Source organism: Lates calcarifer, linkage group LG5 (assembly GCF_001640805.2).
Source record: "Lates calcarifer isolate ASB-BC8 linkage group LG5, TLL_Latcal_v3, whole genome shotgun sequence".
NCBI lineage: Eukaryota > Metazoa > Chordata > Actinopteri > Centropomidae > Lates > Lates calcarifer.
The window spans coordinates 14,196,238-14,207,842 of NC_066837.1; the positions used below are offsets into that span (position 1 = coordinate 14,196,238).

Genomic DNA, 11,605 nt, shown 5'->3' on the forward strand with positions numbered 1-11,605 from the left:
AATTATAGCTCTTAAGATGAGGCCACACAGCACCTGCCCGTAAGTGGAAGTTGAAGGTATTTATGCATGGCTTCAGTTTAAAAGGAGAGGAAGCTGACAGTGGTCAGGAGTGACAAACTCTTGCTTGTTTGTAGGCAATGAGTTCGGTGCACGAGAACATTACTGCATTATGTAGGAGAAGACCAGGTGAATATTTTATGAGTCACTGTCAAACCCACACCATGCACCACACATGGATGCATACACACGGCACATACTGTATGAGCACACGTACACACATGTAGAGCAAAAATACTTACACTAAATAAATTAGCACAGGAAAAAGGCACATTCACTGACCTGGAAAAGTTTGTTTTCATTTGTTCGATGTGAGAACTACATTTTTTTTCCTCTCATGTCCAGTCCAGTGTAAGCAGGCAGCAGGAACTCACACAATGCAGAAATATGTGTGTGTGTGTGTGTGTGTGTGTGTGTGTGTATGTTGGCAAAAGAACCTGTCAGCAGCTCCAGATAGGGAAGTCACTGGATAAATATCAAATCGCGCCTGTATGTGCTGACCATGAAAGAAATGAAGAGAGATACAATCTCGTTGGCTAATTTCCACACAGTGGAAGCCTGTTGTTGGAGAAAGTCCAACAGTAAAAAGTGATCTGCGAGTGTATGGGGAGACAGAATGACTGAGCACTGATGGGAAATGCCTCAAATTGCAGGAAGCACTTTTGATGTTCGGAAATCAGGTTTCTTGGATAAGCAATACTCTGTGACGCAGGTTATTTTTTTATCACTTCCACTCTCTGCTGCATGATGAGGTATAGTCACTTACTAAGAGTGTGTGTGTTATTAGCCATAATATACTGATCATATGTTCTCTTCCTCTGATAATGATGATTATGATCGCTGTCAATGCTTTCTATTGGTTTCAAATGCTTTACCTTCTGTTTACACGTCTACAGCAACACTGTGGGCTGGTCTCCATTGTTCAGGTCTTGTTTGTGTACTAAATGTAAGTACCATTGAAAAGGTCTGAGCTGGGTCTCCAGAGCAAGCTGCTGAGGAGGCAGTATGGCTCACCTTAATGGTTTAAGTCAGTGTTAGTCAATACACACTCTGGCACACACACACATACACACACACACACACACAGAGTGGGCTCATGTTACTGTGCCTGAGTCAGCACAAGCAATAGACATCCATATAGCAGTGGGACAGGACAGGTTTAATGGTTGTAAACTATTTACCAGTTGAATCAGAGCTTTAAAGCCTCTGTCAAGAAGCAAATGATTATTTCATACACTTCCTGTGTTGAGAACACTATAGGATGATGTATAGTAAGTATTTTCTAAATAAATAAAAAAAGTGCATATACACTTCAGAATATGCTGAGATAGAGATTTTTAAATATTAAAAAAGGGCTCAAAAATACATATACATGATATATTCATTTAATAGCTGGAGTTTATTGAGCCAAATCAATCACGTTAATATATTTTTAAAATAAGACTATGGAGATGTGAATTATATTGTACACTGGACTCTCTCTATATATTTCTTTATTTACAACATAAAGTGTCTGCAGGTGAATTTTAGGGGAAGTTATTGTAGCTTCTTTGAATAAAATTTAACTCACAAATGACCAAGTCTCCCTCTTTTGTTAATCAAAATAATTGTCATTGTCAGAGTCATAATCACTCAACTGAAAGAGTTACAAAATTTAAGGGAAAAAAACCCCTCCCATTTAAGCTTTCATATTTTGCTGCTTCCTGCTGAGGCGGCCTCCAGCAAAACATGTTTTCCTGCCTTTTTAGTCCAACAACAAAGGGTTTCGAGGAGTGGTTACTATTCTGTAAGTACCGTACTATAGAAATCACTTAGATGTGACTCACTACCAGGCATCGAGCTGTTTTCCGCTAGATTTCGGAGTTTTATGGAGGCGGACAGCAGTGCACAGAGAGAGCTTTCCCATCAATAACCTCTAACTGCTTAGTGGCTTGATTCTTGCCTGGTCAATGGTGGATTGGAGAGAAACAGGAGGGGGTGAGGCAGTAATCTGTACATTAACAGATTGAGGATTCACTCACAGGAGAACAGATTTATGGGAGGCCATTCTACCTCATAAACATTTTTTTTATCTACAAGGTAACTTCAGTAATTTGGTGAACAACATATTACAGAGATTGAGATTGTCACCACTGCAAAGTACACTATATACAAAGAGCTTTTTGCTTCAGTGGTGACAATATGAATACATTTCATCTACATATATGAGTTTAAAACGTTTTCACCAAATTTCATCAATTACTTCATTTAGGTTTCATCTTTTCTAAATCAAATCAAAATTAAATCATTCATAGAAGCGGTATCAAACATTGAATCAAACACGGAAAGATGTGAAAAAAGTGATGAGAATTCAAAATGTCCACATGATTTATTTTCCATAAGTGGAATCAGAGAGGCTTAAACCTATTTAGTCCTGGTATGAGGTTATAATGTAATTTTGTTCTCATTATTTTTGAAGGGCATGACATCAAGTGGCTACACAATGGAACTGTCATTCATTTTAGAGTATGTGCTGCCCCCTGGTGGTTGAAGTGAGACTCTACAGCTGAATATTTGGAGTAAAGTTCCCCCTTTTTTTCTTTTCTTTTTTTTTTTTTTTTTTTTTTTGATGTCAGTGATTCATTGTGTGACAGTATTAACTAACTAATAGCCTCTTATGGAAGAATGATGATTCATTATACTGATTGCAACTTGAAATGTCTTAGAGAACTTGGGCTGAATTTCTCAGTTGTGCTTTTTCACACAAATTAAATATTTTTTTTTACTGCTGCATCCTTAATATTTCCTGTGCCATCAGCAGCTCCTTGCAGGTATGTAACAGTATTGACAACATGACAGCTGACAACCAAGATGAACAATGGGCCTACTATATTTTTCCTCTGAATGACAACTTTAACATTATGCTGACTGTGTGTGTTTAAATTCATTTGCTTCCTCCTGCTGACTGGAAGTGATGTAATATGTATCTATGATTGGATGGACACTATGTACAGTTGACTGACTATAAATGTTCTGATTTCTCAGCTGAAATTCAAAGACCTGACCTGCGCGTCAAGGTGTTTGATTGATTCTCTGCAGGGTTGTACAGATGTGGACAAAAGGACAAACAATAAAACTCTGCATTTTATTTAAGTATAAAATTTAATAAACAACTTCAACAGCCTTTGACAAAACATAGTTAGCTATCAATTTCAAAATGTACATCAGTCATTTAAACTTCAGCAACTACAACTAAAAACAAGGAAACTAGACATGTTAAACCATGTATGTTGTTATTCAAAATGTAATAAAAGTGAAAAAATAAAAAAAAGATAAAACTAACAAATCCACCTTATTAATAAAACAAAACACAAGGCCAAATTAACTTTTGCCATACAACTATTAGTGTCAAACCAATCCCTCCATTTCTACAAAATAAACAATAAAACTCAATGCACCTTTCATTGAAGCTGTGTACAGCTTCTATATAAAATGTACTGTTATCTTACTGATGTCCCTGGAGTATCACGCTGGTAAACTGAGTTAAGCTTTAGAGTATTTTTAGTGGTTTTGGTTTCTTTCTGACACTTGGTCAAGCTAAAGTCCCCGCACGTGCCTGCAGGAGAAAAAAAAAAAGGATATTTACTTACTTTGTCATCATCTCATTGTCATCACAGCCACAAAACTCATAGTGTTTTTTTTTTCTTCTGGTGTACTGCATGGCGTGTTTTTGCAGCATCATTCTGTATTCACTTCCCAACTGGACTGAAACAGCTTTCATACAATATACTGATAGGACAACAAAGATTTTATAACTCACCATGGACTTCATCTCCCGTCCATCTCCATCATCTGGTTTGTACCGACCCATTTTCTTACTGTTCTCAACAAATTCCTGAGAGGGAGAACAGAGTTATACAACAGTTACTTTACTTTCTCTTCTTGAAGTCCACAAATCAAACTGACAGTTAGAAATACCATTTTTGATTTCAGCCTGTCCTCAGATTTTTCTATGAGTTGCAAAACACTAATATATGATTTTAATCAAAATGTCATTGAGTCATTGTGCATGATTCACTGGGAGAATATGACCACAACACGGTAAAAAAATGTTACAAAAACCACAATGCAAATACAAATAAATAAAAATTCAACAACCCCCCTACACATGCTCACCATTAAGGCCTTGTCCATGTAGTATTCTCGTCCAGGGCTGCCGTCATTATACTTTGTGTCCACAGCAAAGCAGAGGAAGAGGACGTCAACCACGTTCTCAAACACAGAGAGGAAGCAGTGCGCCACCAGGAAGGCAAACAGACAGACGATGAGGAGAGGCAGCACCCACACGGTGTAGTCCCTCTGGTAGTTCAGAGCCAGGACGCCAGCAAAAGCTGTACAGGAGACTATGAGCACCTGAGGGTGCAGATTCAGCGCTGGTTAGAAAATATTATGGTCTGTTTGGTTTAAGGAGAGTATCTTACATGAAAAGCAGAATATGTCTAAGCGTGGTACCTTTCCCAAGAAGAGGACAAAGTCGCCCACAGTGTTGATGGCGGCCACTCGGAGGGCGTTCTCCACCAGGATGAGGAAAGCTTCACGGGCCGAGGTACAGAAATTGGTGCTGTTGATGGCTGTGGCAGTGTAAGCATTCTGAAATGATACGATATGGCCAGTGTTGACCGTAGATGCTTGGGATCTTGTATCTAATGAATACTAGATAGATTTTCCTCCTTCACCAACTTAAGATTACTTACTTGATTCAAGTATGCTAGACACTTCTCGAGACACCACAAACAGCAGACACAAGCTTTCAGCATGCAACGAGCACAGGCATTTTCCTACGAGAAATGAGAAAGTTGACATGTTACCTTAACAACGGTGCATATGCATATACATATAAAAGCCAGAAATGGTGTTGTGAGCCTATAATATAGTTTCTAAACTTATAATAGTAAATTCACAGCTCACCTTTCCTTTGAGCTGACTGTGGATGTATGTGAGGATGAGGCGAGGGATCTTAACAAGCGTGATGATGAAGGAGCCTTTGGCCAGAGTACCCAGGTGGTAGCGGATGGTACGTGCCATAGAAGAAAGGATGGGAGTTGCTGGCATCTGAGACTTATTCCTTATGTAATCAGATACATGGAGGAGACATGATTGAGATCATAGACTCAAAACTGAATTATCAAATAAATATGACAGCAAAGAAATTAAGTCTTCCATGTGCTAAAATAAAAAAATATTTTCTGTTGCTTTTTTCGTACCGTGTGAAATAGTAGGTCACCACAGCTCCGGCGATGGTCATCTGCTGGAAAGCGAGGATGAACTCACTGATCCAGATGAGGCCCACAACGTGATACCACACCAGGTACTGAAGAGGTCCTTCCATGTGATATTCAACCACACCTGTAGAGTTGTTCTTTACTGGTGTCCCTGTGAGGAGAATACGACAAGTGTGAGTTTGGAATGAATATTTTTATGCACCTAATTTACATCCTTCTGCATTTCCTCAATATTTTTAAGCACTCTGTCTGTACACAAGTGCAAGAAATTGTACTTGACTGACTTTCACCTGTGATTTAATACTGTATGAGTCTGCATCAAACAACTCAGTTCACTACCTTTTGTTCTTCATGAACTCAAAACTCTCCCAAAAAAGTAATTAAAACAAAGTGCTTAGTATACTCTGACTTTCTTCATATTAACATTGTGCAACATCTCCTCTTCTTCAAACAAGTCAAAGATTTGATTTAACTAAACCAAACAACAAAAATAAATTGCCTAAGTTTTACTATATTATATATTTAAAATACAAAGACACTGAGGTGAGTGATCACTGTGAGCCTGTGATTTACAATTTCATTTACAACTGCAGTTCTAATCATTAGTGATTACTCATTACCACACTTAGCACAACATAACTGAAAAAACTGTGAACATGAAGCGAGAACATCTGATGTTTTGATGTTTTCTTTGATGTTTTCTTCACTTATGCTAGACTGCTGTTTTAAATACTATTTTTGGAGAATTAAACATTCAGCTGTAGAAAAGAGAAGTGGGAGATGAAGAGAGAAGTGGTTGTTTGACTCCATCCTCCCACATCACGAGACCGGCACAAGATTCCAGATGTGGGAGTTAAGTCATGCCTCGAAACCAAGACAAAATGTCACAAGTCACAAACTTAATATTCTACTTGTTCGGGAAACGGTACTACTAGCACATCTGATGTTAGAAAAACTAGTCTGTGTGCTGCAATGAAGTTAAAAACTAGTTTGAAGCAAGTATGCGACAAAAGCATCCACGTAAATTAAATACCAGTACTGAATCTCTGCACCAGCCTTCGCACTAACCTGCAGTCCCAAGGAAGAGAAGCACAGCGATCCAGTAGACCCAGAAGAGCATGAGGCAGATGAAGGTCCAGAATGGCTGCAGGGCCAGCAGGGGAAGATGGATGAACACTTTACCCGCCACATGAAACAGGGAGATGGTGAGGGCCACACGCTTCCTCATGAAGAACATCACCAGCAGAAGAACTACCTGAGAATCAAGAGTTTAAGAGTTTTCTAGTAGTATCTATTTCGATCATTTAATGGAGCTGTGGAGTTAGATGACTAAATTTAAACAAGCAGATCTTATCTGTCATCCCAGGAAAAAGCTGTATAAGAATTATATAAGTATAATGTACAAGTTCTACATAAACTACTTGTGCACTCAGACATACCGTGAAAATTGTAGCACCAATTGCATACACAAGCAGGGCCTTGACATTGTCTGAGGCCACTTCTCTCCCCAGTGCTGATAAGGTGTTATTTTCAAAGGCATGCCTGTGGTCAGCGTAGAGCCACCAGAGGACGCCCGTCCCACCTGCACAAGATCAGAGCACAAACTGTTGTCCTGCATCAGCATGATGTAATTGAAAGCACCAGAATAAAACATGAACATATGTAAAAAAAAAAAAAAAAAAGTCTACGTGAACTACAAGGCTGAGTTTACAAGTGCTAAAAACCACACAGAAAGTTGCTTTTGTAAGTTACCTATAGAGCCGATGATTACCAGAATCGTTAGAATCCACACCAGCACTTTGGAGATGTAACGAATGACGACCATCATGATCAGGGACAAAACTGCATCAGACAGAGAAAAAACAAAAAACAAAATATACAGTGCATCATATGAGTATATCAAACACTGCTAATGTATCTGTTCATTGTAAGGTTTGATAAAGACAATGCTTTATCTGTAAAATAAATGAACCACACTAAGCCATGCAATTTATTTAAAACATGAGTGGTTGTGCTTGCTTTAAACAGTAAACATGAAGATGGGAATGACAGAAGCCGAGACATCCCATGAAGAGAAAGACTGTCCTGTTATAAATCATGCAGCCTTGACAACTAAGTAAGATCTAACAGTTGAGATGAAAGTGTCTAAAACTGACATAAGATCAGTCTTTCAGAGGAGTTAGAGCAGACTATAAATTAATGCCCGTGGGCTAAACTTCAGCAAATACAATGGTGTAACCACTCAGACATTTCCTGTTATTATACAAAAATAGCCTCCTTTCCGACAGTGGCATTCCTACTGAATCCTCCTGAGCACTTGAAGCTGTGCTGTGGGAGCAGCAGAAAAAAAAGAAAGAGAGAAAGCAGTTCCTCATAGCATAAAAGCAATTCATTATTATTAACCATGTGTATACCTAAAGCCAGAATACAAAGGCCCATGATGATCTCCTTGCTGGCCATCACCCCGGCGATGACCCGCCGCAGCACAGTGTTGTCGCCGACAAACGTGATGAAAGCCTGAGCAAATTCAGCATAGCAGCCGATATCCACAGGAATACAGCGGTGGAACAGTGGGACAGCCTTACTGCAAACATGAAAAAAGGTGAAGAACAGGGGTTAATTTATTTTTAATCAACAGTCCTTAAAGCAGAAAATTCTAGCAAACTATCTACATTTGTGATATTTATTTGATCCCTCTTTGGTCCTGGTATAAATAATGACAGAATGAATGGATGAATTCCAGATTCTTAAGTAAAATTATTTCAGGAAAATACAGACAGTTTCCTCTGTAAACACCAAAGATAAACATCTCTGTCAGTTGCTGTCCTAGTTTAAACATACTGTGCCTACATCAGCTTCACTAAAACATTCAAAGCTCTTACTAGATGTGCCCTTTTCCATGAAATGACAATAATGGCATTAACAGGGGAGAAAAGCTGGCTAAGTGCCTTTCTTGTTTATGAGCTGACATTTTATTGAAAGCTAGAGGATGTGCTTGATTTACCTTGGTGAAACAGGGAGTTTGGGACATTTAGTGAATCTCTCTGAATGGCCTGTGTATCTTGTAGGAGTAATATCGTAGGAACAGAGTTGAGAGCCTAACATGGGGAGAACCAGTAATTAGATTACAAGTTCAGTTTCAATAAGATATTGTAAAACCTGTCTAGCAGGTTAGTAGCTAGTAGCTGGTATTCAATGTGTCCAACATTTATTATAAATCTGTGGAAATATAAGAAAACAGAAACTGTGGACTACCTTTTCTCTAAAATATCTTGTGTAGTTTTCTCACCATTATTCAGAGCAAACTTCTTTAAATCATCGTATGTCTTCAGTTCAGTAGAAGGGCATTTGGAGACACACAGGGCAATGGACTTGACCTTCCTGTTAATGAGGTCAAGGTTGCAAGGCTCTAGAAAGAAAACAAACCTGAGAGAAAAAAAAGTGGAAGTTTAGGTTTATTAACTGTTCAACATATAGCGTTGCTGCACCCTTTCCTACACTTTTTTCCCTTTGATGAAAATATAACAGTATATTTTGTTATTACGATGCCAGTTGGGACAGTTCTTGTCTGGGCAGAAAATGAAAGATGTTGACATTTGCTACTCTGTCACACAGATCCTTCTTTGTAGCAGAAACGCCTTTTATTCAAAGCCTCCATGGGCAATCAGCCCATCAATAAAGCATGACCCATTGTTTCAGTAAAACTGGGCTTGCAGGGCTGCATGCTGATGGAGGGATACTGCCCAAAAGGGAGAATATAATCAAAGACTCCTCACATAAATTATGACAAGGAGAATTTGTGACATTTCTCTCCAGATGATGAGTATATCACAATAACCCAGACTTTTTTGGAGAGAAATTGTACAGAGTGGCTATGCTGTTCATTCAGATATATGAGGAAACTAAGCAGCAGAACACACTGCAATGACAGTTCAGTGTAGCTCTGTGCTGGTGATATTAATCTGCATTAACCTTCTAACTGCTGACATCTTATTCCCCTAAATTTATACAAATTATGCTGCTCAAACAGACCGAGCATCAGACAGTCTGATATGTCTTCTGTTGACAACTTCTACACCTTTTGTGTAAGTGAATTATTTCACTGCTGTTTGGAATGTATAATTTTCAGGTAAGTAGGTCACAGTCTGGACAGCTCAACCTTGTCAAGCCAGAACAGGAGGTAAACTGAAGTGTTTACAAATGCAGCAAGCGCTTGTTTGTGGCAAATTAGATTAGGATTACATGATGCAATCCTTGCATGCACACATGTAATGTTGAACGGCATCTTCTGTGGCACCAATACTCAAGTACAGGTGGCAAAAGAGGTCTCAACATGTATTGCTTGAATGCATTAAATCTACAGCTATCATTGTTATCCATCTAATCAGGAAAAAAACAGATGAAAGTACTTAAGAGACAGCAGGGATTTGATGCATTATATTAAGTATTTCTTATTCTTTAATAAAAAATAAAATAATCTGATATAAATAAACTCTTGTGTTACATGTTAAATCATTTGTAAATGATCAGACTAACTTGTTTTCTGTCATGTCCCGGCCACTGAGGGGTACTCCCTCAACCTTGCTGTTATTCCGGCTGCAGGTGTTGCCATAACTGTCATATCCTGAGATAAGCCTGGAGGCAGCTCCTGTGGCGATGGGATAGCCACAAATGCACGCCTGCAGATGACACAGATTAGAAGTATTAACGATCTGCATGAAATGTAACACATTATTTTCTAGATTCAAAACCTGCTTTTGAAGTTGCAGTTATTGTACATTTACAAATACTAAAAACTAAAACTAATGCAGTCTAGTCCAAAAGTACTGCAATAAATCCTAGCTTTGTGATGGTTACAATGTTCAGTTGCTGTTGAAACTGAATCAGAAAGGTGTTGATTTTACTTTACACTTGAAGTGTACTGGGTTATACAGTGTGTAATGCAATACACTTCTACACATACTGGTACAAATGGGGTGAAATAAATATTAAAAACACCTTCCAGTGTAGCCAATACAGTTCCACAGCTACACAGCATGCTCCAAAATGACCATAAAGTTGAATCATCACCTCTCTGTAAGTTTCAACACAAGCAGATCATTACAGCTTTCATGAAGGTAGAGTTTCATGCAGGGCTGATGTATTACACTGCATTTCCTCATACCTAACGCTGTCATTCAACTAAAGACTTACCATCCCAATACAAAATAGTGTGAATATAATGAGCCATGGGATATCCGTGCAGCTGCGCTCCTCCAGCGGTTTCCATTCACGTTTACTCTGCCAAGGCATAAATAACAGACAGGAGCGGTTATTCCTGATTCTGTTTATGTTTGGACTGTGGTGCCGAAGCGACTCTGCTGCTCCAAAAACCAGCCGAACAAACTAGCTGTTGTTTTGTTGCTGTAAAAACAAGCGGCTGCTGCTGCGGAAGAAGTGACGTTAACGTTGCACACGATGAGTGGAGCTAGTCTGTTTTTAAAGTTTTAAAGAAGCCATAACTTCTGCCATGTTTTAGCTCTGACTTACCTCCGTGCTGTTACAACATCCCATTACGAACTACGATAACACGACAACTTGAGCTAAACAAAAACAAAACTTTAAATGGCTTTTTTGGGTCAAACTTTTTCACCTCATTTCCCTATTCTTTTATCTTCTTTGCTTTCCCTCGCGACCGGTCGAAGGACACAAATATATACACTTTTTATTTACGTCGCTCTCACTTCCTTGGCAAACGCCCTTACGTGAACGTCCCTAATTTAAGAGTTGCAGGTAAACGCGGAAGGACTCAAATTTCTTATGCTGCCTTCATGTGCACTCTGAAAAATAAAGTTTCTTTGATCAGTGAAGAATCATAGCATGAGACGAGCTGCAACACTAGCAGCTGTTGAATTTTACTGAAAAAATTGTCAAGAAGAACAAGGATATCCTGTAACATATGGTATAGCCCCTACTGCCCTCAATCTCGACATCATAGAGTCAGTCTTTGACTTTTTTCTGCACAATGAACTTAATGGTTAAAAAGGACAACACGAAAATCATCTGAAATCCACCCAAAATAAAATTCTTACTCCTGTTCTTATTGTTATTCTTATTCTTGGTGGTCGAAGTAGTAGTTGTACTTTTATCATTGTTGTCTCCCCATCAAAGCTGAAGTCCATGTGGGATTTAGAAAGTTACACTGTGTCGTGAAAGCAGCACAATGGTCGCCACACTACTGGAGTCTGTAGGGATGCACGTGTAGAATTTGGCGCCGTTTGCTGGAGTAATGAAGTAACTGTCAACTC

At 38.8% G+C, this 11,605-nt stretch overlaps 1 protein-coding gene across 1 annotated transcript; it reads right to left on the reverse strand.

Moving 5' to 3' along the window:
* Window positions 1–3,167: 3,167 nt before the first annotated feature.
* LOC108896628 (choline transporter-like protein 1) lies at window positions 3,168–11,090 on the reverse strand. The gene is made up of 16 exons (XM_018695860.2): window positions 10,848–11,090; window positions 10,512–10,598; window positions 9,855–9,997; window positions 8,608–8,744; window positions 8,323–8,416; window positions 7,733–7,902; window positions 7,071–7,160; window positions 6,758–6,900; window positions 6,387–6,573; window positions 5,301–5,469; window positions 5,005–5,161; window positions 4,791–4,874; window positions 4,549–4,686; window positions 4,213–4,449; window positions 3,857–3,931; window positions 3,168–3,652 (listed from the first exon to the last, which is right to left on the reverse strand). Exons 1-16 carry the CDS (start codon window positions 10,869–10,871, stop codon window positions 3,629–3,631), a joined length of 1,959 nt encoding a protein of 652 aa, XP_018551376.1. The 5' UTR covers window positions 10,872–11,090; the 3' UTR covers window positions 3,168–3,628.
* Between the last annotated feature and the right edge of the window lie 515 nt (window positions 11,091–11,605).

What these genes read in the sequence shown, in the direction of transcription:
- LOC108896628 (XM_018695860.2), bottom strand. Translation starts at nt 10,871, where the DNA reads ATGGGATGTTGTAACAGCACGGAG. An exon ending in GATGTTGTAACAGCACGGAG is followed by an intron (nt 10,599 to 10,847) that starts GTAAGTCAGAGC and finishes ATGCCTTGGCAG; the next exon opens with AGTAAACGTGAATGGAAACC. An exon ending in TTGTCCTCTTCTTGGGAAAG is followed by an intron (nt 4,450 to 4,548) that starts GTACCACGCTTA and finishes CTGCACCCTCAG; the next exon opens with GTGCTCATAGTCTCCTGTAC.